The sequence below is a fragment of the Phasianus colchicus genome, chromosome 12 (assembly GCF_987193195.1).
Source record: "Phasianus colchicus chromosome 12, bPhaCol1.hap1.1, whole genome shotgun sequence".
Taxonomy (NCBI): Eukaryota; Metazoa; Chordata; class Aves; order Galliformes; family Phasianidae; genus Phasianus; species Phasianus colchicus.
The window spans coordinates 19,906,166-19,932,255 of NC_143447.1; the positions used below are offsets into that span (position 1 = coordinate 19,906,166).

General features: G+C 57.6%; 1 protein-coding gene across 7 annotated transcripts; it reads right to left on the reverse strand.

The window, feature by feature from the left end:
• Positions 1-1,477: 1,477 nt before the first annotated feature.
• On the reverse strand, positions 1,478-20,279 carry TLE3 (TLE family member 3, transcriptional corepressor). 7 transcript variants are annotated; one of them, XM_031587913.2, is made up of 20 exons: positions 20,176-20,279; positions 19,992-20,092; positions 19,807-19,870; positions 19,043-19,087; positions 13,771-13,833; positions 13,572-13,646; positions 9,176-9,377; positions 8,477-8,493; positions 6,454-6,573; positions 6,187-6,237; positions 5,946-6,101; positions 5,722-5,854; positions 5,414-5,595; positions 4,717-4,793; positions 4,307-4,556; positions 3,494-3,741; positions 3,111-3,258; positions 2,174-2,324; positions 1,851-1,927; positions 1,478-1,709 (listed from the first exon to the last, which is right to left on the reverse strand). In XM_031587913.2, exons 1-20 carry the CDS (start codon positions 20,197-20,199, stop codon positions 1,602-1,604), a joined length of 2,292 nt encoding a protein of 763 aa, XP_031443773.2. In that variant the 5' UTR covers positions 20,200-20,279; the 3' UTR covers positions 1,478-1,601. The 7 variants fall into 7 exon arrangements, with proteins under 7 accessions (XP_031443773.2, XP_031443771.2, XP_031443772.2 ...); XM_031587911.2 differs by having other exon boundaries at positions 5,399-5,595; XM_031587912.2 differs by having other exon boundaries at positions 9,176-9,380.
• Positions 20,280-26,090: the final 5,811 nt, after the last annotated feature.

Genomic DNA, 26,090 nt, shown 5'->3' on the forward strand with positions numbered 1-26,090 from the left:
GCCCAACCCCCCTTCAAACCATTCCTCCGATGCAGTTTTAAAAAGCATTTCTCCCTTTTCCTCACTGGGTAATGAGCGCACAGATCAATCCCAGCTCCTCAACCTGGGCACACACCAAGGAGCCCCGCAGGGCAGCCACCCATCAGCCTGGGTTCATCCCTTGGGTTTTGCACAGAAAAAGGCAAAAAAGCTCAGAAGCACCATTCCGAAGGGGAAAGGCCATTTCCCACCATAGCTCCTCTCTCTGCCCCAGCACATCTCCCCAGCAGCCACAGCGGTGCCCACATCACCATCACCCTCCTCAGTCCTCCACTGGGTTACAATGACGGGGTGGGGGAGGGAAACAATTAAAAAATAATCCATAAAAAACGTAGTATCAAAATCCTCTTCCATATGCTACAATACAGGGTGAGCGCTTCTGCTACACAAATACTTTTATTTCCCGTTTTCTTGTTCTTTTTTAAACCCTTTAGTACAAAATGCTGCAATGCAGGCTTGTGTGGGGATGGGTGTTGCTTCTTCGGGACCTACAGACCAGCAGCCACGAGCCCATACAGCCACAGGACCCTACCCAAGCCCCTTCCCCCCACCACACACAAACCCTACTTGTTAGTCAACTTTGCTTTAAAAAAACTGTATTTTAAAGGTTATCAATTCTAATTCTTTACTTTCATTTGAATACAAAACACATTAAGTTGCTATTATCTTTCGTGGCTCCCTGAGCTGAATTTTACTATGCTTTCTTTGAAATCACTCCTCGTTGCTTTATGTCCGAAGACCAAGAAGGGCTCGAGCGGATGATTCCCGGATCGTGGGCTTCCCCTTTTTCTTCAAACATACGAGCACAAAAAAAAAAAAAAAGAAAAAAAAAATCCATATAAAAACGTGATTGTGTCGCCGACGTCCGGCAGCAGCCGGGGATCCGACCGAGCTCAGCACAGCCCCGACAGCGTCCGCACACACACCACCAAACAACGCACGGGGACCACAGGAGGAACGACTTCACCAGAGGACACTTTGCTCAGTCCGGTTACGCGCTGCACGTCCGGGGTCGCATCCCAAATGGATGCAATGGGGGAGGAGGAAGGGAGGGAGGTGGGGAGGAAAAAAAAAAATAATAATAATAAAAATTGCCACCACCAAAACCATCAGTGGAATACAATTACAGCAGACGAAAATACACACCTAGTGTACCGGGAGGGTCCCCCACCCTTCCCATGCTATGTACTAGTCCGGTATTTACAATTTTCACAAGTCTTAATGCGGGATGCACCAAAAGGGGAAAAAAAAAAAGTCACGATAAAAAATAAGTCCTTTATAGTGCCACCAAAGCGCAGACGGAAAGAACCAGGAAACCAAAAAAATAAAAAAAAATTAAAAAGACAAAAAAAAAAAGGGAAAAAAAAAATAGCCCAAAACCCTAAAACCAAACCAAAAATTCGTTCAGGGCTTCGACGTGTGTGCCATGTTTGCAGACCTCCAAATAAATCCATGCGGGTGCCGGGCGGGCACAGAGGTGCAGCTCCAGCGAGCGATCCCATCCCAGTGCTGCCCCGAGCGCTGCTCCAGAGCCGAGCCTGCGGCACCACCACTGCGTCCCCTTAGTAGATGACCTCGTAGACTGTGGCCTTCTTGTCCCCAGAGCCCGTGACGATGTATTTGTCATCTGCTGAAATGTCGCAGCTTAAGACCGACGAGGATTCCTTGGACTGAGAGCGGAGGAATGGGGAGAAAAGATGGAAACGGGGAGGAACAACAACAACAAAAAAATAGGAAATGGATCAGTGTGGTTTCTTGATGGTGCTGTAAGAACCAGGCGGCCCCCGTGCCCCCAGCAAAGCAGCCCCTACCTGGAAGATGCTTGCCCCATAGGGCGTCCTCCATGCGTTGAGCAGGTTGTCCTTCCCCGTGCTCACGAACCATTTGCCTGCAGACACAGGAATGGCATCAGCACCCAACGCGGCGAGCAGAGCCAGGTGGCCACACAGCTCCCTGCCCCAAGCTCACATTGCACAGTTTGGGCATTTTGGAGAATTGGAGCCATTGGAAAAGCAGGAGGTTTTCTGGAGGTGCCCACCCCTCTGCACACCCCCCCTCACCCCACGTGGTTCCCATGGGTGGGCAGGGCAGCACTGCTGCACAGCAGTAATGCCGCAGCACTGCCAACACTCACCGCAGTAGGCGAACTTGAGGGAGAGGACGCAGCTCTCGTGCAGGTGCAGCTGGTACTTATCAGGCTTGGTGTGGTGCAGCACTTCCACGTTGCTGCTCTCCATGCCCACTGCCAGCCACTCGCCCGTGGGGCAATACCCCAGTGAGAAGATCTGGGGGGCACAGAACAGGTTGGCACCTGCAAGCAAACACGGCCCCGCAGCATCCCAAGCCCTGACACCAGGATCTGACACTGGGAGAACCCAGCTGGGCAGGGGAGAGGGGGAGAGCATTCACTGCCAGCTCTTCCTTCACCTTGGTGCAATTATATGCACAGCTGCACCTGTGCATGGACTCCAGCACAAACCCAAAGCCTGCATCCCTCTGTTTGGTTTTAATGGGGCGGCTGTGCCCACAGAGCTGACAGCAATGTCAGCGAGTCTGAGGAGCAGCAGCCTGGCAGGCTGGAAGGGACGTGGCCCTGTCCTCTTAAACATCCCCTTGCCATTTCTGATGCTGTAACATGGGGAGCCAAGGGAAGGCAGCACAGCTGGCACATCCAGAATAGGAAACCTCAGGGAAGACAGCAAGGCTGACAGAGCTCCAAGTTGTGGCTGCTATGGGCTGGAAACCACAAGGACATCCAGCTTTGCAATGCCACGTGGTACCCTATGCAAGCATTGCTTTCTTAATAGCAGCCCAATCTTGCACCACATGAAAAGGCAACAAAAGTGGGGCTAAATCCAGAACCAGAGACCCTTACTGCCTCAAATACTCCTGCACTGCACCCAGGGCACCTGGAGCATGTGCACACACAGCCAGGCAGGGGTGTGCAGGGCACCCATCCAGCAAGAAGAGCTCCATCACCACACTGAGCTCCTGCAACCTGGCCCACTGATGGACAACCCCTCCACAAGGGCTGCATGAGGCCAAGACCTTCCTGAGAGTCCTGTGCCCACCTGGGAGGTGAAGTCGTGCTGCTGCAGCTGTCGCCCTTCCCGCAGGTCCCAGGAGCGCACCGTGTTGTCCAGTCCCCCTGTCCACAGCTTCGTACCATCGTGTGAGATGTCTATGCAGCTGGCACCATCTGTGTGGCCTTGGAATTGCCTTCAAAGGGGAAAAAAAAGAACAATTCACATCTAGAATGGCAAAATGCATGGCACACCCACACAGGTAACACCAAAGGTGGATGCTATGAACACACTGCGCTTGGTGTTTGTCTGCTCACGGTTCTCCTCCGCTGCAGCAGCACCACCAGGAGAGCATCACCACGTGCACCAACACTCGGGTGGCACCTCTGTGGCACCCCCCACCCCAAGCACGCTGGGAACCTCCCACTCACCTGACCAGGGTCTGGTTGTGCAGGTCCCACACGGCGATGTTGCCGTCGCTGCAGCAGGAGAAGCAGACTTTGGCATCGGGGCTGATGGCCAACGCATAGCAGGCGGGCGCTGAGGAGGTGAGCTCAGCCTTGATGCGGGGTGTGGGGGAAGCCAGGTCCCAAATGGTGAGCGTGCTGGCCTCCCCCCCAACGATCAGCGTGCGGCCGTCGGGAAGCAGCTTGCAGGAGCGGATGTAGTTATCCCTGTTCTGCAGGAGGAAGAGACGTGGAGATGCTGTTAGTGCAAAGGGGGCAGGCAGAGAAAGCATAGGGATGGCTTGTATAAAATACAGGGTGGCCAGCAGGACCAGGGAGGAACCTGGGGTAGTCAGCCTAGGGAAGCCTCAAGGGAGAGCTTACTGCTCCCTACAAAAACCTTGAAGGAGGCTGCAGCAAGGCAGGTTGGTCTCTTTTCTTTTCCCCCAAGCCAGAGGAATGCCCTCAAGTTGCAGCAGAGGAAGGTTTAGTTTGGATATTAGGGAGAATTTATTCATGACAATGATCACAAAGGCTTAGAACTGGCTGCACAGAGAGGCAGCTGAGTCCCCATTCCTGGAGGCATTTAAACGGCGCACAGACGTTGCACGTAAGGGTATGGTTTAGTGGTAGACCTGGTGGATGTGGGACAACCGTTGGACATGATGACATCAGGGCTTTTCCAACCTAGGCAGCCATACGAGGGCTCTAAGAAGGCCGCTACAACAGCCCTACAAAGGCTCTCAATCACTCCTGAGCTCACACACGCACTGCAGGTCCTCCCACCCCACTCCTTACCAGGCAGTCCAGCTGAGAGATGGGGCTCTTGCTGCCCGGCTGGCTGATGTCCCAGATCTTCACGCAGCCCTTGCCCCCTGTGTACACGTGCCGGGTGGGGTTGCTGATGGTGACGGCACACACCACCTCACCATGGCTCAGCGTGTTGATCTGCCGCGCGTGCCGGGGGATGCCAGGGCCAGCCAGGGCGTCGTGGGGAAAGGGGACCGGCTGCATCTGCCCGTCAGCGCTGACATGAAACGAGTAAGCTCTGTCAAAGTAGGGGGAAAACACAGAGGTGAGCCCCTAAAACAGCCCTGCTGCAAACGCAGCGTGCAGGTGGCATTGAGGCCACCACTGCTTGGCCAACCCCAAGCGGTGCAGGCAGTCCCCTCCCAGGTGAAACCCCACAAAAACCAAGCGGTGCTTACGGCTTTCCTCCGGGGATGGATGCCAGGCTGGTGGGCAGCCCAGGGGCCCGCATGGGCGGGTGTGGGTCGAAGCCAACCTGTTGAAAGATGTGAGGACGAGATGGGCATGGCAACCATCAGCATCCCATTCACGAGCCCCGCAACCCCACAACCCCCCATTTGTCCTCAATATTACTGCTGAATAGCTTAAAACTATTCCCCCCCCCCCCCCACACACACACCAGAAAGGGGATGGATTTGGAAATGAAACAGCACTTTGGGCCTGCGTGAGTCAGCACAGGACTTGCTCACCCTCCCCACATCACTCCCACATCCCTGGGACAGGCAGCCTGTACCCCAATGCAACTAAGATCCCAATCTCTATATTAATTGCTAGTAGTTTAATTCCTATTTTGATCGTGATTTATCTTGAAGTATACAAATAAGGACTTTTCATATCAGCACTCAGGGAAAGGTGGTCATGCAGGGAGCTATTCTCATGGGCAGAGCATAAGATGCCCATCAACACCACGGGGCACACAGCATCCCAACAGCGCGCACCCCAACTTCTGCATCCTGCAACCTGAGCCAACCCAAACCATGGGGGGGTGAGGAGCCTATTTCAATCCCAACACCAAACAGCCCCACCTCCCCCTCCCCACTCCCACCGTGAGCGAGAAAAGGAGCTAAAAGTGCTACGTACAGCTCCAAAGCTCACCATTGGCGACCGGCCATAGGCAGCGGCGGCGGCGGCAGCAGCACTCATCTGCGGGGGGATGTTGTGCAGGCCAGCATAGGCACCAGGGCTGGTCAGAGAGCCGTTCATCTCGTGGTGCCCCATCATGGCAAACGGGGCTGCGTAGGAACCCGCGATGGAGATGGGCGTCCGCAGGGCTGAGGCTGTGGGAAGGTCAGGGATGCAATCAGGGGACGTGGGGTGATAGGTGTGCCACCCTGTTCACCCTATCCCCAGCACCCTGAGCGGGGTGAGGTCCCATGTACCCCCCAGGAAGCTGTGCTACCCACCCAGTGGGTCCATGCCACTCGGCTTGCCGGGCATTGGCCTCAGCCCCGGGGTGCTGCTTGTCCCTGGGGTTGGGGCATCATTCCTCGGTGTGGGAGTGTTGGACTTGAGTCCAGGCGTTGACGATTTGTCATTCTGGATGCAGAAAAACAAACAAACAAGGATGAAGCTCAGCTACCAGAGGGTTTTTGGAGAGCCTTGCGGCAGGGCACAGCATGGCACATACGTGGCCCAAGTCTTTAGTCTTGGAGGAGGGAGTGCTGCTGGAGGAGGCAACCGAGGCTGGGCTGTTGGGTGCATCCCCCTTCTTCAGCCCACGAGCTTTGTCCAGGCCGTTCTCTGGTGGGGAGTGGGCCGGGCTGACCCGGGGGGTGGCAGGGTCCTGCAAGGCAGGAGAAAGCACTCGTACCCCAGCAACACCCGTGGGACTCCCAGAGCAGTGAAACCAAAAACACCCCTTGGCTCACCTCATTGGAGACGTCAACGACGAGGTCATCACTTTTGTCACCATCGCTGTCCTGAAAGACAGCATGAAGTTACAGCCCTGCAGAGCTGCAAGCCCCGGGGCTGCTCCCACAGAGCTGAATCCCCCTACAGCACCCCAAGGGCAGCCTTGGCAAGATTTTGCCCACACCCAGCCTGCGCCCACCCACGGCACTCCCGTGCTGCATTATGCAGGCACATCCCCAGGCAGCTCGCAGCCCTGGGCTGCGAGGAACCCCCCCATAGCTCACATATCGGCTCATGCTGTCCTTCTCCTCTGCTTTCCGCTTTTTGGAGTCAATGCTGTAGTCTGTGGAGCTCCGGTGCTTCTCGCTGGCTCTCAGGCTTTCCGAGGGCGAAACGGAGTTATTCTGCAATAACAGCAAATGCATCTGAGTTGCATGCATGAGGGAATGGGACTTAAGGGAACGGCCAACAGCTTTCTGCCCAGCACTGAGTCTTCAAAGCACCGCTAGGCTGCAAAACTCCAGCAGTGGAGCAAGATCCAAACCACACGTCCTCACTGAACATCACCTCAAGATGGGCTACTTATGGGCACCTGAGCCTGTCTGCCACCAAAGCAGAGAAAGGCAAGGAGCTGTTGTCGAAAAGAGAAAATCCTGCTAGGAAGCAGCAGGAAATAGAGCAGCTCCCTGGCAGCTGCTGCAACCCATGGAGGCTGCTGGTAAAAACGGATGTGCCATCTACCCAACATGGATGCATCATCAGCCCATTGAACCAACGCAGACACACATCCACGCAACCAACACGGATGCACCCAACACCAGGCTGCAGCCCAATGGGGCTCTGCACGAGGAGCCCGGCCCCAGGGAGCCTGCAGTCTTTGCAGAGCCGTGACCTCCATCCCCAGTTTTTATTAGGGGAGCAAAGGGCAGAGCTGCCAGGAGCTGCTTTATCTCAGCCTCGATTAAGCCAAGCTCCGCCAAGCCAAAGGGCGTTCAAAACCACCTGGAAAAGCACACATCAGTAGCATTTTTCCTGCAGCCCAGCACTGCGGGCAGAGCTCTGTGCGCCCACTGGGACACATCCGACGTGCTGCCTTCCCCAGAACAGCCCCAACGCGGGGATGGAGCAAAAATGGCAGCTCAGAGCTGTGCCAGAGCTGCGGGAAGCCCGGCCCTGTGCAGCAATGAGCTCCTGACAGCCACAGGGGCCGTCGCCATCACCGCATCTCATCACAGAGCCCACAGCCCCTGCTAAGCAGCCGCCTTCCTCAGCCCCTCCGCCCTCCTTTCTTCCCCGTCTGAAAGGGAGAACTAAAGCAGTTCATGTTTCTCCTCGCTACCCAATAAGCAGCTTTGGATAACACCGGGGTCTTTCTTCTCAGGCAGTCATGCTGAAAAAACCTCGCAGCTACCAGAGAATCATGTCAAGCATTTAGAGGCATCGATCCATTCAGCCTTCTGCTGGCGCGCCGCCAAGAAACTAAATATTTTTTATTGCTCAGGCAAGGCTAGGAAAATATGAATGACTAACGCTGATTATCGCACGCATTAAACCTCCGTGGGGAATACCCCGTGTTTTATTTTATAGATTGGGAACGCTCCCATCCTTCACATCCCCCTCCCCACGTGGGCAGGTTAATGATGCCCAATTCCCCTCTCCCCATTCAATAGTGCTTTTCTTCCCCCACGCCTTCTCAAAGCCCCCCTCTCCCCCCCACAGCACGGTGGATGGGGTGGGGGATATGGGCTGCATCCCCCCTCCCCAGCCCCACTACAATGGAGGGAGAGCCGTGCTGGGGGCAGAGGGAAAAAATAAATTAAAGAATCCAATCAGTGCTGGAGGTGATGGCTGCCCTCGACCGCGGTTATTTAGCTGGTTAGTTAACTGCTTGACCTTCCGAGTCCTACTTAACGTGGCATAATAGCCCCAACCAGCCCGGCAGATTAGATGACCCAAGATAATAGAAGAGTGATCAGGAATAAAATAGCTTTCTTAATCGCCAACGGATCTTTTTACCCGCGCTGACTCGGCTGCGCCCATTCACGGCGCTCACTCAGTCGCGACCCGACCTCCGAGCAGAGCAGTGGGGGAGGTCTGGCCCCACACATCTGGGGCTTGGGGAGGAGGGACATCCCGGCACAGCCAGCGGGGGAACCTGGCCTGTTTCTCTCCCTTTTTTCCCTCGGATCAGCCCCAAAGGTACCCCTCAGGGCTCACACCCTGGGGCTCGCTTGTTCAAAGGAGAGCTGAAACAAAACGGCGCTCAGAAGCGGAGCTATTGGGATGGGGAGGAGGTGCTGCACTCACCGCGCTCGAGTCCCGCTCTGTCAGCAGCGGTTGGGGTCAGAGGGCAGAGCCAAAGCAAAAGGAAAAGAGAAAAATCACAGTTAGAACGGGTGCTGGACACACAGCCCCCACCACAGCCTGCTGCCTGCACCCACAACACATCCAGGCTCTCCAGCATTTCCTCCACCCCATTCCCCCTCCTCACCCACCACCTTTCCCCCTCCACTTGCAGAACGCACAGCACATGGAGGAGATGCACAGAATCACACAGGGATGGCGCCGAGCTGAGGGCTTCACCCACAAAGTCGCCAACGTGGCAGTGGTGCCCACCCCCACCGCTGTGGGATGTTTGGCCACTGATGCCCGGTATCCATGGGGACTGCTGGGTTATTCACATCCACACAGAGACATGCGTGCCACTGGATAATTGCTACTGGTATTTTTTTTTCTCCTTCTGCAGGGAGAACAACCCAAATGCACCCAGTGCTGCAGGGGGACCACCGGGCAAATGGGACTTAATGGGAAGAGCCCACATCTCCTTGTGCTAACACACAAGGCTTTGCATGGAAACACTGAACCCACGCAGCATTCTTCCCTTCCAAAAAGGCCCGTTTATGACTCACAACAAGAGAAAACAAGCTAGACTGCAACTATCAGGCATCTGTACGGAGCTGCTCAGGGTGACCCCAGCCCCGGGAGAAGGCAAGGCCGAGCTCTCACCTCTGTGGTCCAGGTCGTGGTGGTTCTTCTCATCCTTGACGGCCAGGTGTGCCTGGCTGCCCAACGCGCCAAGCGCCAGCAGCCCCGAACTGCTGCCGGTGACGGGCGGGATGCCGGGGGGCTGCAGGCCAGAGGGGTGCGGCGGCAGCTGAACCGGGGGCCCATGGGCGGCGTGGGAGAGGTGCTGAGCCTGGAGCTGCTGCTGCTGCAATGAGAGCAGCGGTGAGCGGGGAGAGGGCACGGCCTCGGAGATGGCAGGGCTGCATCTCGAGGTGCGCTCGCACTCCGCTCGGCCGGCTGCAAGAACTGGGTTAGCAGGAAGGACTGGGGGGTGGGCGGCCCCGCGTGCCCTGCACACGTATGTCACAGCATGGGAGTCATCCTTCACTCTAGGCAATCTGAACTGCTGTTGCAGGTTTGCACCGTTTGGCTTTTCAATGGAAATAAACGTAAGTGTAAACACCGCCCAGGATGCAGAAAATGGCTCTGCATAGAGCATCCAGCAGCTGACACTGCAGGTGACCCTTTCCCCAACCAGGCGTCCTGGAGCCATGGGTACAGCCCATCCTCTGCAGCTGGAGGTGGGCATGGCGTGGGAAGAGGAAGGAAAAAAAGGAAGAGCATCCCTCATGCTGCTGTTTCAAGTGCCAAGAAAACAAACTGAAATGGAGTTAGTGGGTTAGGGGTAGCAGGCTGCCCTCAGTGCTACAGCTTCCACAAGCTGAAGGCAGGAGACAGCCCTTATCCCATTGCACAGGGCTCCCAGCAACACATTGCAGCGCAGCCTGGTGCAAACCACAGCAAGAAACCAAAACAACCCCACATGCATGGTTCTATAAGGAGGAGGCTGTGTTTACATCAAGGATATTTCCAGCAACCTGGCACTGCTGGGGGACGCATCACTGCGTGCTCTGCAGTGCTGGGTGAGCCCAGTGCAGCCCCATGGGGCAGTGCAGAGAATGCAGCCCACAGCTCATAAAATGCAACAGAGAAATGCAAAGAATGGCCCATAAGGAGACTTCTGCACCTGCTGTGCCACCATCGTGCAGGAGGAAAGCACACACTCAGATCCTTGCACACTGCTCTGTGCACACTGCAAACGCCCAGGTCCTGCTGCAGCACTGCATGGGACGCAGCTCTCCAGAAAGTCCCCTGCACAGAGACAACCTCTCGGGTCCCACCCAGCTCCTGGCTTCTGGAGCAGCCCCATGAGGCAGCAGGGAGGGGCACTGATGAGGATGGAGCAGGGTGTGACCCACCCCTGCCCACCTCCTGCACCCTCGTGGGAGGCACTGAGGACGTGACCTGGAGTCAGACAGGAAAGCAAGCAGTTGCAGTTTCAGGGGGAGGAGATGCATGATCTGCAAACACAGCTCCTTCCGGGCAGTGCAAAGGTCTCAGCTGTGGCAGAAGCCAGATCCAGAAGGCAATTAGACATCCACAGTGCTGGTAGAGAAAAAGCATAAATCACTTGGTCCTCTCCAACGCAGCTTTTTATTTTTTTGGCTCCATCCATGGTGCAGAGGGGGGATCATCCTCAGGACCCAATGCCCAGAGCCATCCCCAGAGCTCCCATTGTGCCAGCATCCCAGGATCGATCCTCCCCATCTCAGGACAGGAGGAACAGGGCTGAGCCTCCCACTGAAACCAATGAGCTCTTTCCAATCCCAACCTCACGGCCTTTCCACCCCTTTCAGCAAGGCTGAGGCCATGGTACTTGTGCATTCCCTTGGAGAGCAGCCCTGGTGGCTTTCCAGCACTGAGATCCAACGCTTCCCCCTCAGTGGGCACAAGCAGGGACAGGGTGACCAAATCCAGGGAGCAGCAACAGCATCCCAATGGGACAGCAGACAGATTCCATGCAGCATCAGGGCTCACAGCCCTGCTACAGCCAAGCCCAGGTGGGGCACAAGAAGGACGGCTCAGCCCTTTGAGCCTCTCCCTCCAATGGAGCAGAAAAACACCAGTTCTTCCTTTTTAATTAAGCTAGAGGCAAACACATCCATCCTGTGGTTCACTGAGCTGCGTGGAATCAGTAGAGGTGTGGAAATGAGCACCAAGACACGACATCCTGTGATGGATCCAAAGAACACACATAGGGCATTTCCCTCCCTGCAGAGGCAGGAGCAGCACGGAGCTGGCGGCTCAGATCCCTCCTGGAGGATGCAGAATGGGGAAATCCTGCACAGCAGAGCGGTGGGACGCAGCAGGCCCTGGTGATGCTCCTCAGTTGAGAAGTGCCACCCTTCTCCAGCTTCCTTTCATCCCAAGAAAAGGTGGTTTTCAAACCCCGCATCAATGGGGATTTCCCAACAGGCCCGCGGGCACAGCTGCAGGAGCTCCATCCCCAAAAATCCATCCCCAAGGCTGCAGCCCCATAGCTGGAGCTGCACTGCATAGGGGTGTCTGGTGACAGGGGTGGAGGGCTGCAAGCCCCAGCTCTGCTTGACAAAGCACCACGGGAATCGTAGGGATGCAGGGCAGTGGAGGTCCCGCCGCTTCCAGGCCAAAGCTGCTTCTTCCAGCACTGCCCCAACATAGAGGGGAGACGCAGACCAGCGCTCCGCACTTGGACGTTCCACCTGCAGCCAGCACTCAACGCCGCACTTAAATCCTGAGACACCACTCTGCAGCACAGTGCTGCAACGGTGCTGCAAACCCGGCGCAGGCAGACGGCCAAATTCTGCTCCCAGAGCATCTGAGGATCAGATCCCAGCCCACACCAGGAGCCGCGATGGATGCACGGCGCAGAGACGTTTGCGCTTCCCTCCCGGGGTCTCTCGGCGTGCACCAGGCAAATATGGGTAAGATATGAAGAGGTTACGGTTGATGAGAAAGGCTGGCAAGGAGTATCTCATACGTAGAGTGTTTTTAATTGGATTATGTACATCATGCTTCATGCCTTTGTTAACCGATTTAATGGTTCACCACTTAAGTTCACCACTTGCGTTAAATTTAGTAAAGTAGTCTAATCATTTCCAGAGCTATAACCAAATCAAGGGCTCAATTTCACAGAAGCCTGAAGCAGAGGAACTGTGAGACAATGGCCTAGATGCATAAAATTAACAGTTCTTGACCTCGAAAGGGGCGAAAAAAAGGTTTGAACGATTTGGTGCATTTTTTTCTCATGAGTCAATTTGTTTTCTGGCACCTGCACCAGGGCACTGGTGCAGATTAGCAGAACACCTGCAGCATCCCCAGCACTGGGCTCCCCATAGCCCTGCCTGGACAGTCAGATCACCAGGAGCATGATTACACCAACAAAACCCAACTGCGTGGGATGGGATGCCCACCAGAACAGGACGGGATGCCCATTGCCATGCCCAATCCCACGGGACGGGATGCCCATTGCTGTGGGATGCTCTGGGCACACAGGGTCATGCTCAGCTGCAACATTCTCCTCGCTGCCCCCAATTCCTGCCTCTTGCAGCTTTGTCAGGCAAAACGATTACATGGCTGGCTGCTTAACAACGGGGTGACACTCGTGTTAGCGCTGATCCAAGGAAGCAATTACCTTGAAAATGGGGGTCACGAGCCCCGCTCATTTACCTTAATTGAATTCCAATATCTGCCTCTAGCTGCCTTGACTCCATGCTACAGCTTCGAGCAGTGAACCAAAGCAGAGCCTCCCACCCACAGCCGCTCAGAGCACCCATTAAAATGGAATAATGCCTACAGAGCCCCCGGGTTCTGCAGGATGCACAGAGCTGTGCTCCCACTGCAGCAGCAAGGAGCAAGGTTCTCCCTCCACAGCCAAGCAACAGCACGGGTTAAATGCTAACAGGTGAAGAAGTCTCCTTGTACAGGGAGAAAGAAGTGCAAATCATTGCTGCAAAAAAATTAAATAAATAAATCAGTGACTTCAAAAACAGACACCCAATGCCAAAGGTGGGATGCCCATCAGGGATCTGCTATTCACAGCAAGGAGATCCAGCACGGGTGGGCTTCCTGCATGGCTGAGGACACCGTTACATCACTTACAGAGATATTCAAACCCATTAGTCTTAAAACCCCTCGAGATCCACGTAACGCTCAAGTGGGTAAAGGTCAATGCATGGAACAGCTCTGCCACGCGTGCACCACATTTCACATCAACAGTACAACAGAGGCAAACCTGGGCTGGGGGGCTGCGGGGAGTGGGAACCCGGCACAGTCCCAGCCTGGAGATGTGGGTGTTTGGTGCTGGGGGCTCCCGGTGCTGCACCAGTGCTGGGGATAACTGGGGAGCGGTGCCACAGCACCGCCCAGTGCCAGATCAGGGATTTGGGGACGGTCAGATTTGGGGTGCTGCCCCTCCCTGATGCTGCCCGAGCGCAGGGTTGCCTCTGGTTATGGTAAATGATAGGAATAAAAGGGGTATACACACGGTGAGAGGCAGATTGGGAAGTCCACGTACCCCGATGATAGCATTCAACTCCGTCATTGTCACTTGCTTGGCACGTTCAACAGCCTGTGCAACTTGCTGTTGGTGCTGCAGGGACAGAGGCAGGCGTGTGGGTCAGGGCATGCAGGCACCGAGCCGGGATCCCCTCCTCCCAGAACCCCATCACCCCTGTGGGCTTTGCTCATGGGAAATGAGCCCAGGGACACCTTACCTCTTGTGACAGAAAAGGCATAATCTGTGCTAAAATGGTATTCAGCCTTTTAGCAATTTCTGTCTGAAAAAAGGGAAGAAGAAAAAAGCAACAGTTAGCAGAAAGCAGCCTCCTGCAATAAGGAGCCATGTGCACCCCTCCCCCCATAACCCCATCTATACACCAAGGGAAACTGCAGCTCCCAAAAGAGGCAGTGAAAGCACACCCACGTGCACAGGGCAGAGGCTGCTCTTTCACTTTTTGGTGCTTCGGGTCCTTTCCTGTCACGGGACCAAGCGTCCCCAGCAGCCTCACACCAGCCTGAGTTTGGGAAAGGAGGACCATGAAGGTGGATGTGTGCATGGACACTTGCATGGACTGGCAGTGTGCAGATGCTGTGCTGGGCACTTGCAAAGCTCCATGCACTGCTCTGCAAGGGAGTGCTGCATGAGAAACCCCTGCACACACAAAGCACTGTGCACCGAGTGCCTGGCCAGCACTGAGCCCCAGCCAGAGCCACGTGGAGCCTCTGGTTTGCTCTGATCTCATCAGGATCCTTCCCCAGCCCAGACTGATGCCAGAGAGTTGCTTCTGCCCTCCTTACATCACCCTCCAGAAATTTAACCCGTAACCATTTACACCTGTCAGCCTGACCACACTATTTAGGAGTTTAATAATAACAGCCCGTGCTGTCAAACTGTGGTTTCTGCAACGTCTCCATTAACCCAGAATAACATTTTCATCTGGTTAAAAACCCAGGCATGAGCTTGGGGTGAGCCAGCACCGCGTGCTTCAGCCCCAGGGGTGCAACTCCTGCAGGGTCGGGGTGCCCAAACCAAGGCTGATGCCCTACAGAGAGCATCTCCAGGCAGAGCCCTCCGGGGGGCAGCTCCCCCAGACCCATGGCAGTCCCCTTATGCCAGCCCTGCTGCTGTAACAACATCCTCTACTCCAACCCGAGCAATTCCTGAGTAAGGGTTCAGCCCACGGCAGCAGGCAGGAGCACCATCACACGGCTGCAAATCCCTCCCATCAGCAGGGGCACGTGTCTCCCACTGCAGTGCCTCTTCTTTCAGATTTCAGAGGGGAAAATTCTGATTTTGCATTTTGGGAGGGGGAAAAAAATAGCCAACTCAACAGCTCAACATTGCTTTGAGGAACCATGCAGAAGGAGGGAGATGAGCAGTGCAGCACAGGCAGTCCCCAAGCCCCTGTAGCTGGCACCCGGGCAGCTCCTGTTTAGGCTTCAAAGCAGCCACAGTATTTCTGGCCACCAGCTTTGCAGAAAGCATCACTGCTCGGGTTTCACCTGCTGCTTTTCTTAGCCCTCGAGGAGGTCAAGGGAATTTGCTGGCACTCTGCTTCAAGGCAGAGGCATCTCAGAGCTGTTCCATTTGCTCCAGGTGCATTAGCTGCAGCCAGGGCCATAATGGACCTGAATGCACAGACACAGCGTGCACTGCACTTAGGATGCTCCCAGCACAGAAGGGCTCCATCCATAAAGGTAACGCTGCAAAAGCCCTCCAAGCCCTTCAGTGCCCCACAGCCCCCCACCAGTGCCCGCTCTGCCATAGGGACACCTTAATGGCTGCTTTGGCATCCATACATCGATCAGATCATATATAAATTGTGCCTCCATTAAATATTTACAGCTTCTGCTGATGCCCGGCGGGTCGGGATGCAGTGAGCACTCAGTGCTGCACAGCTCCTCCTGTACCACTCCCAGGGAGCAGCTGCTGAGGGCTTCGTGCTGGTGAGCTCCAGAACAAACCCAACCTTTAGCTACAGCCACTTGGGTGCAAATGGAAGAACCCCACACCCAGCACGATGCAGAGGTGGGGGAGGAGGCGTTGGGTGCTCTCTGGGTACTACCAACCCACCCCCACCCCAGCAAACCGCACCAGGAGCTCCCTCTGCCCTCTTATTCCATTTTAACCCAATTTCCAGCCAAGATTTGGAGCAAAGCTTCACGTTCTGCAAAGACACTTTCCACAGGGAATCCAAGAAGCAAGTGGGTGCTTCTGGCTAAGATATGATGCTTACAGCCATGGATTTCCCTGTTCACATGAGATCCAATAACCTCCAAATACCCACTCTGCACACGTGAAGCCCCACTTATCTCCATGAGACGTTTAATTGGTGGCAGAAAGGGCAACCCTGGAGCTGGGGAGGGTTTCACCCCCAGCACTGCCCTGCGCCAGGGCCCATTCACCACCGGGCAGCTCCAGCCATGAAAATTCCCCATTCCCAGCACGGGGTTGCTATGGCAACCGCAGGCACCGCATCCCGCATCCCTGCCTTGGCAGCACGCACCGCCTGCTGCACCCGCAGCCGTGGGGGAGAGCAGGGACCGTACCCAGGGAGGGGGCAGGGAGGGGGCACTCAGCAGGATGCTCCAAGGACCTCAGGGACATACGCAGGCTGGGACGCACAAGGCAGCCCAAGGCAAGGGCGAGGAGTCGGACCCGAAATCCAGACTAATCCCCATCCCATCCCTGCCAGGGCTGTGCCTCGCTGCAGGGAGCGCGGCCGGCTGGCACAACAGAGCACACATGAATGCCGGCTGTAAATCAAGCACCGACCCCATGCCCTGAGGGCAGAGAGCGGGCAGGCGCCGGCTGCAGGCACGGTGCTAAATAGCTGTGCCCCTCCACCCCCCCCCCCCCACACGGGCAGGGCACAGGGAAGTTAAGTAACGCCATAGGGCACAGGGAGTGGGGCAGAGAGGAGCTGCCCAAAGGTCCGAGTGGAAACGGGACGCCCCAAGGAGCGAGCCACCCCCAGCGCCATCTGAGAAAGGATTTTGGGGTCACATCAGAACAAATCTCAAGCAATCCCAGCATCAGGTGGGGACAACAGCGGAGCCACGAGGCCGGGCGCATGGCACAGCTGGCCCAGCCCTTCTCTAAAAGCACGATTTAGGTTTTTCACTGCCATCCCAAACCCCAGCACAGTAGGACAGATAGCACCTCACACTCCACTGCAGCTCCCAGGCAAAGAACAACCACCCACCAACGCTCCTGGGGGAGCCCAGCATCACCCTCACCCCAAACCCACCCAGCTCCCCAGGAAGATGCCCTGCCCCACACACCGCACAGGGCAGAAGGACGGGCTCAGCCCCACCCCCCGCACAGCACCAGCAGCGTCTGCTGAAGCCGGGAGATTGTCTCCGTAAGCACATGGAAATCAGGCCCTTGAGCAGCGTGGTTCTCACTCCGGCACACAATTATGGGCACTTTCAGCTGTCTACCACTATTTCAAGTGCTCTCTCCAACCGGGCTGTCAATGGCATGTTGAAAGCTATTTGTGGCTGCTATCGTTATTAGCAAAGTGGAGAGCAGCGCTGATGAGAATTAAATTCGGGGAGGGGGTGCGGAGGGCAGAGCCCCCCCAGCACCGCGGCCCACCCTACCAGCTCCATCCGCTGCTCCCAACGCAGGGCGCACGGGGCTCTTGGAATATTCCATAGGAGAAAGCAAGGCTCTGCTCTCGGGGAAGCGTGGCTCGGGGATGCTCCGAAGCACCGAGAGGGCTCAGCCCCAAAACACAGCACTCCAACACGCTGCCAGCAGCTCCCCTTCCCAGCACACGCTGCTCTTTAGGAAGCACTGTGCCCTCTGATCGCAGAGCTCCGGAACGAGGGGTCCCTCGGGGGGCATCGAGGAACCCAACGGAGCTCTGCTGCTCAAAGAGCACCGAGCAGAGCCCCCCAGCAGCGCCGCACCGCCGTCACTTCCCGACTATTCCCCACATACGGAGTTGTTCATGGAAGTCCCATTATTATTATTATTATTCTTTTTTCTCCCTTGGAAAGGCACGAAACGGAGCAGAAAGGAAAAAAAAAGCCACCACCGCAGCCGGGGCGAGGACGAAGCGCTTAATATTCAGCGCCGAAGAGATAATCTGTTATATAAGCCCCCAGCCAGACAATCCCCTTTTGCTTAAAGATGAAGTATCCATCAATGTTTGTCTCGAGCAGATGTAATCACACGCAGTCAAGTCTGGAGGGCAGGACACCGCATGAATAATTCAGGCACTTCAGTCTACTTGATTGTGTGCAGATAAACACAAGTCAACCGCTAAGCGGGTCAGCCGGGGCTGGGGGCAGCGCAGCCATGGGGCTGCTGGGGGTCCCTGCAAGGGGGGCGGAACCGGGGGGTGCTCCGGTGCTGAGCCCCCACCCCCACTTCGCCACTGGGTTCCCCCCGGCACCATTAGGGCACACAGTGATGCTGCAGCACGGAGGCAGCGGAGCAGCCCAACCCGGCCATGCAAACCCCCCACCCCAATCAGCTCTCGCATGCAAGCAACCCCCGGTGCAAAACACCCGGGAAATAACAACCGCTTCCAGCGCTGCCATCGGCAGAAAAGCTCCGTGCTTCCCTGCCTTTTTTCGTGCTCCATTTCAACACCTCCGTGCGCTCGCACAGGGCGAAGCCAACGCAGCCAGGAAAGAGCACGCAACCCGAAACAGAGCACGGCAGGGGCTGGGCGCACACCTACTGGGATCAGCCGCAAGGAAGGCAATATTTAATAAAGAAAAAAAAAACACCAAATAAATTAATTAACTAACAAAAAGCAACCCTGAGCCAACACCACCTGAGCGGCGGTCGTGGCCGTTGCCCTTTTGCAGCAGGGAGCACAGCCGTGCACAGCTCAGCCTTCGCCAACGCTGCTCCGGTGCTGCTGCCGAGCAGAGCGCTGCGGAGCTGCACTGCTGCCGTGCCTGCACTGCTGCCCAGCCCTGCCCTGAGTGCAGCACCAGAACCGCGTCCGCCCGCCAGCGGCAGCGCCGGTAATCGGCTCTCATTGCAATAATAACTTTATTCCTTTAAGTTTTACCATCGTGTGCCCACGGCCCCGAGGCTCTTTAGCTGTAATCTTATCAAGGCAGCACGCCGCACATCGCACCCCGCGCTGCTTTCCCCGTGGGGCAAACGGTACGAGAGGAGAACCCAAAAATCCACCGACACAGCACCAAACATCGCTCGCTTCCCCCGGCACCGAGTGATGCACCGCCCTGGGTGCGCCCTGCAGCTCAGAGCAGGGCTGCAACCTCGGAGCAGCAGCACCGGGATGTGCACGCAGAGCCCCGGCTGCACGCATCTCCTCTGCACGGTCGCTTCCCCGCAACGCTCCTTGCAAAACGCAGCCTGCTTCCCAACGCACGCAGATCCCCACGCGGATGCCGTCGCCCCAAATGCAACCTCGCACCGCTGCCGACCCACTGCTGCCAGCAGGGCCCGTTCTGTCACCCACAAGCAGCACAAGCAGCCCCCCCACCGGCGCTCACCTGTTTGTGCATCTCGATGTTCAGCCCGTAGGACATTTCGTAGTACTGGCAGGAGGGGAAAAGAAAGGGAAAACAACAAAGGCGGCATGAATTAGGAATGCCCGAACACAGGGGCTGTTTGCGTGGGGTTGGAGCAGCGTGCACCCGGGGGGGGTCGTCCCCCCCGCTCCCGGGAAACAAAGTGGGACCGGGAGGAGGATCCAGGCACTATGGGGAAGGCTAATTACTGCAGGTCCTGAGTGGCTGCGGGGACAGACAGTTGCTGGAGGGTCCCAATTGCTCGGGGGGTTCCCCATATCGCTTAGTGGGGGAGGGGTGTCAGAGTTGCTGAGGGTCCCAACCGTTTCGGGGGGTCCCCGAGTTGCTGGGGGGGGGGAGGAGACACTGCTAAGAGGAAGGGGTCCCAATTGCTAAGGGAGTGCCCCAACTGTTTGAAGTCGGGGAGTCCCCAAATCATTCTAAAACGAAGCGGGGGGGGAGGAGTCCCTAAATGGCTCCGAGGATGAGACGGACTGGGTGGACAGGGGTGTCCCCAACGGGACCACAGCCACAGCTTCGCGCTTTTCCGGGGGGAGGATCCCCTCACAGCACCCCCCCCCCAAGAGAAAGGCACTGCTGGGGGGGGGGGAGGAACACAACACGGCGTTCCGGTCCCGGTGCTACCACCCCCCCATCGCGTTCCCCCCCCCCCCGCCCCCCCCAGGCGCTCCCACCGGCCCCATCCCCACTCCCACCCCCTCGGCCGTGCCCCCCCCCCCGCTCACCATCACGTAATGGCGCTGCATCTCGGTCTTCTCGTTGGCCAGCTTGTCGTACTCCACTTTCAGGCTGCGAAACGCAGAGCGATGAGAGGCTGCGAGGGAGGGGGGGCGGGGGGGGAAGGTCCAAGCCCCGATGTCGTCGCCCTCCCCCCCCCGTCGGAATATTTTCGCGTGCCCCCCCGCCGTACCTGTGGTACTGCGCCTGCAGGAACTGAAACTCGTCCTTGATCCGATCGCACGATTCGGCCACGGTGAATTTGAAGCCCGGTTGGCCCGGCTGGTGGGGGGCCTGGGGGGGGGGCACAGCGCTCAGCGGGGGGGTACAAAGGGGGGGGAGGGGAAGTATGGGGGGAGGGGGAGGCTGGGACTCACCGGGTGCCGACCCTGCGGGTACATGGCCGGGGGGGGCCGGCGGCGGAACAAAGAGCGGAGGGGGGAAGGGGGGTCCGGGGAGGGGGGGGGAAGAGGACGGTGCGTCGCCCCCCCCCGCCCACCCGGAAGGAGTTCGGGACGGGAGGAGCGGAGACGGCGGGGGGGGGGGGGGGGGAAAAGAAAGAAAGGAATAAAAAAAAAAATAACAGAAACCACAGAAAGGAGGGAAAAGGAAAAGGAAGAACTGAGGATAACAAAAGGAGAGGAATCAAAGGGCGGGCGGCGGAAATTCCGAGAAGGGAAAAAAAAACGAGAGAAACAAAATAAAAAAAAAATAAAAAAAACCTAAAAAAAAATTAAAACGCCACCAAAAAAAATAAAATCCGCCCGAAAAGGAAAAAGACGATAAAAAATAATTAAAAAAAAAATCCGAGAGATATAAAAAATAATTAAAAAACAAAAAACACCCGAATGATTAAATTTAAAAAAAAAAAAAAACAAACCACCCGAAAAATAAATGACAAAGCGAAGAGCCGCCCGCGCCCGAGCCGCGCTCCCGGCGGCGCCGCTCCCAACAACGCTACGGCGCCGCGGCCGCTCCCAACAAAGCGCTGCGCGCTGCCCCGCGCCGGGGGGGGATCCCGAGGCTCCCGAGTGCGGAGCGCGGCGCGGGGGGGGCGGCCGCGTCCATGCGCCGCGGCCCCGGCGGCCGCCCCCGGTTCAGCCGCGTCCCGGAGGAGCTCCGCGGGTCATGGCGGGGCTCCGTGCGGCGCTGGGCGCGGTGCGGTGCGGTGCCGTGCGGCGCTGCGCTGCGCGCTGCTCTCCGCGCCTCCGTAACGCGGCGCCCCGCGCACTGTGCGCCCGGAGCACGCGGCCCCGCGCCGCCGCCAGAGCGCTCCGCGCGCCCCCCCCCCGCCTCACCCCCCGCCCTCCCCTCGAAAGCGGGCGGAGCCACGCGCGGCCCCGCCGCTCCGGTCCAATGGCCGCGCGCCGGACCCACGTGGGGCCGGAGGGTGCGCGCGCGGATTGGCCGCCCGTCCCGCCGACGTCACAATGGCGGCTTGTGTCTGGGAAGCGCGGGATGCGCCGCCCGTGCGCCGCGCGCCGCCGTCGCGCCCATCGGCGCGGCCCAATGAGGCGGCGCGGAGCCCCGCGTGGTTCTCGCGCCCCGCTCCGCAGCGCCCCGCGCTGTTCGGCCCCTCGGTGCCGATTCGGTTCGAACCCTTTCGGCCGCTTCCTCCCCCACCCCCCCCTCCGTCTGTAATGGTCGGGGCCGCGGGGGGGGGACACAAAATGGCTCCCGCCCCCCTCCGCTCGCCCCCTCCCCGCGCGGCCCCACGTGGGACACGGCCCCGCCCACCCCGCCGCCTCCAACCGATGAGCGCGCGGCGCCGCGCCCTCCCGCCGTCCCATTGGTTCCGAGCGGCGCGCCGTCGATCAAAGCCACGTGGGAGCGGCAGCCGGGCGGCGGCTGCGGGGGGGACAAAGGGAAGGGGGGGGGCGGGAGGGGGAGGGGTTTGATTTGGGGTGGAAAAGGGCAATTTTAGGGATTTTTTTTTCTCCCTCCGTGTTAATGAGGCGCAGCGATTGAAATAACAAACGGTCAAAAAAAAAGAAAAGAAATAATTGCGAGCGGCGATGATCACAACAGTAATAACCCCCCCCCGCCCGCGTACATCGTGTACAAACGGGGCTGCCGCCCCTCCACGAAGCACAGTGAGGTTTGAACCCCCCCCCAACCCACCCCAAAGCAATTCGGCCCCGCGCAAATAGCGCGCAATGCCCGCGCAGGGGGCGCTGGGGGGGGGGGGTTGGGGGTCCACCGCCCCCATCGGCCGCGCTCCGCCTCCCCGCCCTACAGCCGAACGCCGCTCTCTGATTGGTCCGCGCCGTGCGGGCCCCACGTGGGGACAGGCCGGGGGAGGGGCGGTGGGAAAACGCGGAGCGGAGCGGAGAGAGCGGAGCGGGACGCGCTGAGCTGAGAATGGGGCAGGACGGGGGGGGGGATGGGATTCGGCCTGGGATTGGGGTTTTTTAATCTATATTCCTTCCGTTTTAAAATTCTCTTTCGATCTTTTTCTTTCTTTTTTTTTTTTTTAATGCTATGTTTATCTGTTTTTATTTATTGTTGTTGTTATTATCATCATCCTCATTATTATCATTATCACAATTGCCCTGCTCGGCATTATCCTGACTGTAGTGTCTCTGGCAGCGCTGCCAGGCAGGGCTCTTTGTGCCAGGGCTCAGCATACGGCCCCATAGCATCATAGGATCATAGAATGGCCTGGGTTGCACAGGACCACAGTGCTCATCTCGTTCCAACCCCCTGCTGTGTGCAGGTCGCCAACCAGCAGCCCAGGCTGCCCAGAGCCACATCCAGCCTGGCCTTGAATGCCTCCAGGGATGGAGCATCCACAGCCTCCTTGGGCCCCCATTGTGCCCCATGCACTGCCCCGGCCCCATTCATCCCCAGCTCCCACCCCCAGCGCTGTGCACCCCAATCCCTGTGCTCCCAGCACCCCAAAATCCCACTTCCCAGCACTGCACGCCCCGAGCATCCCCAGCTCTCAGCACCCAGTGCTGTCAGCACATCAAGCACCCAGCACTGAGCGCTCCGAGCTCCCAGCCCTCTCAGCTCCCAGCACCTCCACCTCTCAATGCTGTGCACCCTGAGCTCCCAGCACCCCGATCTCCCACTTCCCAACATTGCACACTCTCAGCTCCCAGCAGCATGGACCCCCAGCACAAAGAACACCCAGAGCTGTGCACCCCCAGCTCCCAGCACCCAGCACTGCTCTCTCTGAGCACCTGGCACCATTTGCCCCAAGCTCCCAGCACCGTGCAGCCCCATAACCTGATGTCCCAGCACTGTTCCCATGGAGATCCCAGCATCCTGAGCTCCTTCATGACCTGAGCTCTCAGCACCCAGTGCTTCCAGACCCCCATTCCTCAGGGGGTGCAGACACCCACTGCAGCACTCCTCGTTGCTGCACTTTGGCCTCATCACCCTCTCCAGACTCTGCATAGATCTGTTTGCTTTGCACAGCAGGGGAAGGCCCAGGCAATGAGGGGACACGGGGCTGCTGGCTCAGCCCACCAGCTGAGCATCCCTGCACAGTGACACACATCCCAGCCACCCCCATGCTGCCCTGCTCTGCAAAGCAGTGCAAAGCACAGAGTGGCTGCGGCCGTGCTCCTGGAACCACACCATACAAGGCCACGTAGAGCACTCCATTCTGCTCTGGAAATTCAGTTTCACTGTTGCAAATGGAACACATTGCCGAATGTCCCTCCCTTGGCCATATTTGACGGATAAATGCTGATTTTTATTTCATAGTTGCCCTGAAGAGGTGCTCACTCTTTGCCCACTCCCATCCCGGCTGCGCTGCTGAGCAGAGCTCAGGGCCCAGGAGATGCTTTGGGTGGGCTGGTGATGAGGATGAGGGCTCTGGAGCTGCTCAGAGCTGCCCCACACACAGCACTGACACCACACAGCTCCCCATTGGAGTGCAGCAGTGGGGACCATAGGGCTGAGCAGCCGGAGATGAGACACACGTGGAAGTTTGTGCTCTATGGGGCGATGCGGGATGGGACTCCCCAAAGACCCAAAAGCTCTCGGCTGAGATGTGCCACGGTACCAGGCTGTCCCTGGCTGTGGCCATGGCACCCTGAGAGGTTTTGCCCTCCCCCACTCTGCTTAGGGCCAAAGCTGAGCATTGTGACACCATCCTGTCCCGGCAGCAGTGCCGCCTCTTCGGGGAAACCGCTCTTCCCCTTTGCAGCCGGACCCTGCGGGGAAGCTGCAGCCCCGATTCCCAGCACCCGGCTGGTGTGGCTGCACACACCCTGCTGCGGGGTCTGGTGTGGGGGCATGAGAAATGGGGGTAAGAAGGAAAGCAGCGTGGCTAGGCAGGCTGTGCCATCCCACTGCCCCCCACCACTCTGCAGGGAAACACAACCAAACCTGACAAAAAAATGGGTCCCAACCCAACATGCGTGGGGTTTCCACACTTTCTGCCTCCCTCTCCACTTCTGCACACCCCATTAATCCTGCAGGACAATGCCAAAGGCTTCAACACAGCTCCACCTGCCCACACCGAGTTGCCATTAGGATGCAGGGACAGCAGCAGGGGAAAGGAGCGAGGTGCCCACGCACAGCCCAGCCCAGCAGCACTGCCCTCACCCCCTCTCATTTCTCTCCCTTGCAGAGCAGATGGACCCACCAACACGAAGGCAATGTGCTGCTTTGTCACTGCAGCACAGCGTGTTTGCACTGTGGGTGACACTCTGCCCTCCGTGCTGGGCTGGACCCTGCTACCAAATTTCCTTTAGCTTTCAAGTTTATCTAAACAAGGATTTCAGAGCAGGGAAAGCAGTGAGATGCATACTAACAAGGAGGAGAGCCAGGGGGGCTATCAGCAGGTTTGTTTTGCTTGGGGGGATGCTTGGCTTTATCTGCTCTTGGCAGTGAGGATCTGCAGGACGGGCTCCATCCTGCTCCTGGATCGTCCTGCAGCCATAGGGTCACATCCGTGGGGTGGGGGTGGGGAAATCAGTGCCATGGGGAAACCGTAGCACTTCAGCCATTCCCACTGGGGCGCTCTGAGCAGAGCCGCGCAGCAGCACTGCAGCCGTGCGTCCTCCTATGTCCTCTTCGGAGCAAATCCTTTAAGCTGTGATCTTTTTTCTCTGCTCCACAGCAATCAAGACTAAAAGAAGCCGCGAGGGAAGGACATGGGGTTTCCTACAGGGTGCGTGCAGGAGTCTGGGCAGAGCTGTGCCCGCTGCCCTGCTGAGGCCGCACATCACCACGTCTCCATGTGCAGCTCCAGCACCAAGAGCCACAGGGAGGCTTTGGACCTGGTGCAGCCCTGTGCATGGCAATGAAGCACGGCCTCACAGCAGCAGCACATGTGTTGCTTCCACCAGAAAAACTCCCATGACCTCACCGTGCTCCTCAGGATGCGTTTGGGCAGTGCCTGTGCTGCCCTGCAGGGCCTTCCTCCCCATTTCCCCACCCTCAGGACAGGAGGGGTGAGGTGGGCAAAGGTATGGCCATCAGTAGGGACAGCGTTGGCTTTGCATGGGAAGGTCCCAGATAGGTTCCCATGGGTCAGGACCGGCACCAGGAGGGGACAGAGGGCACTGCTGGGTGCTGCTGGGCACTGCTGGGCACTGAGCACCCCCAGAGCAGTGCCCATGGGCTCTCAGCACCCCCAGCCCCCACCTGCCCTCCCCTCCTGGGGTGAGCAGCTCAGCCCCAGCTTTTGCTGGATCCTGTCTAATTATAGATATTATATCGCAAATGGCTTTTGGGCCTGCTAATGGTATTACTGGTGTTATTCTTCTACTTGTTAATTATAACCAATTTGTTTGGGATGCCTTCCCAGTTTTCTTCTGTAATTGCTCTCCCCGTTCCCTGATGACTGTGACTCAGCAGAAACCCGGCAGTTTCGCTCAGGGATGAGATTACTCTTCATCTCTGCTGCCAAGAGGGCTGCAGACACGCGGTTGCTGCTTGGGCTGGGGTAGGGGGCCTGGGGGCAGCCCGGGGCTGCTCGGCTCTGTGCTCTGCTCTGCTCTGCTCTGCAGCCTTGCTTTGCAACCCCGTTGTGCAACCTTGCTCCGCAGCCCTGTTCTGCTGCCCTGTTCTGGAGCACAGTTCCACAGCCTTGCTCTACAGCCTTGATTTGCAACCCAGTTCTGCAGCCTTGCTCTGCATCCCCCATCCTTGTGCCATAGCCATGCTCCACAGCCTCACTCTGTATCCCTGCTCCACAGCTTTGCTCTTCAGCCTTGCTTTGAAGCCACACTGTACAGCCCTTCTTTGTGATTTTGCTTCACAGTTTTGTTCTGGAGTCCCATTCTGCAGCTCTTCTCTGGAGCCCTGTTCCACTGCCTCACTCTGCATCCTT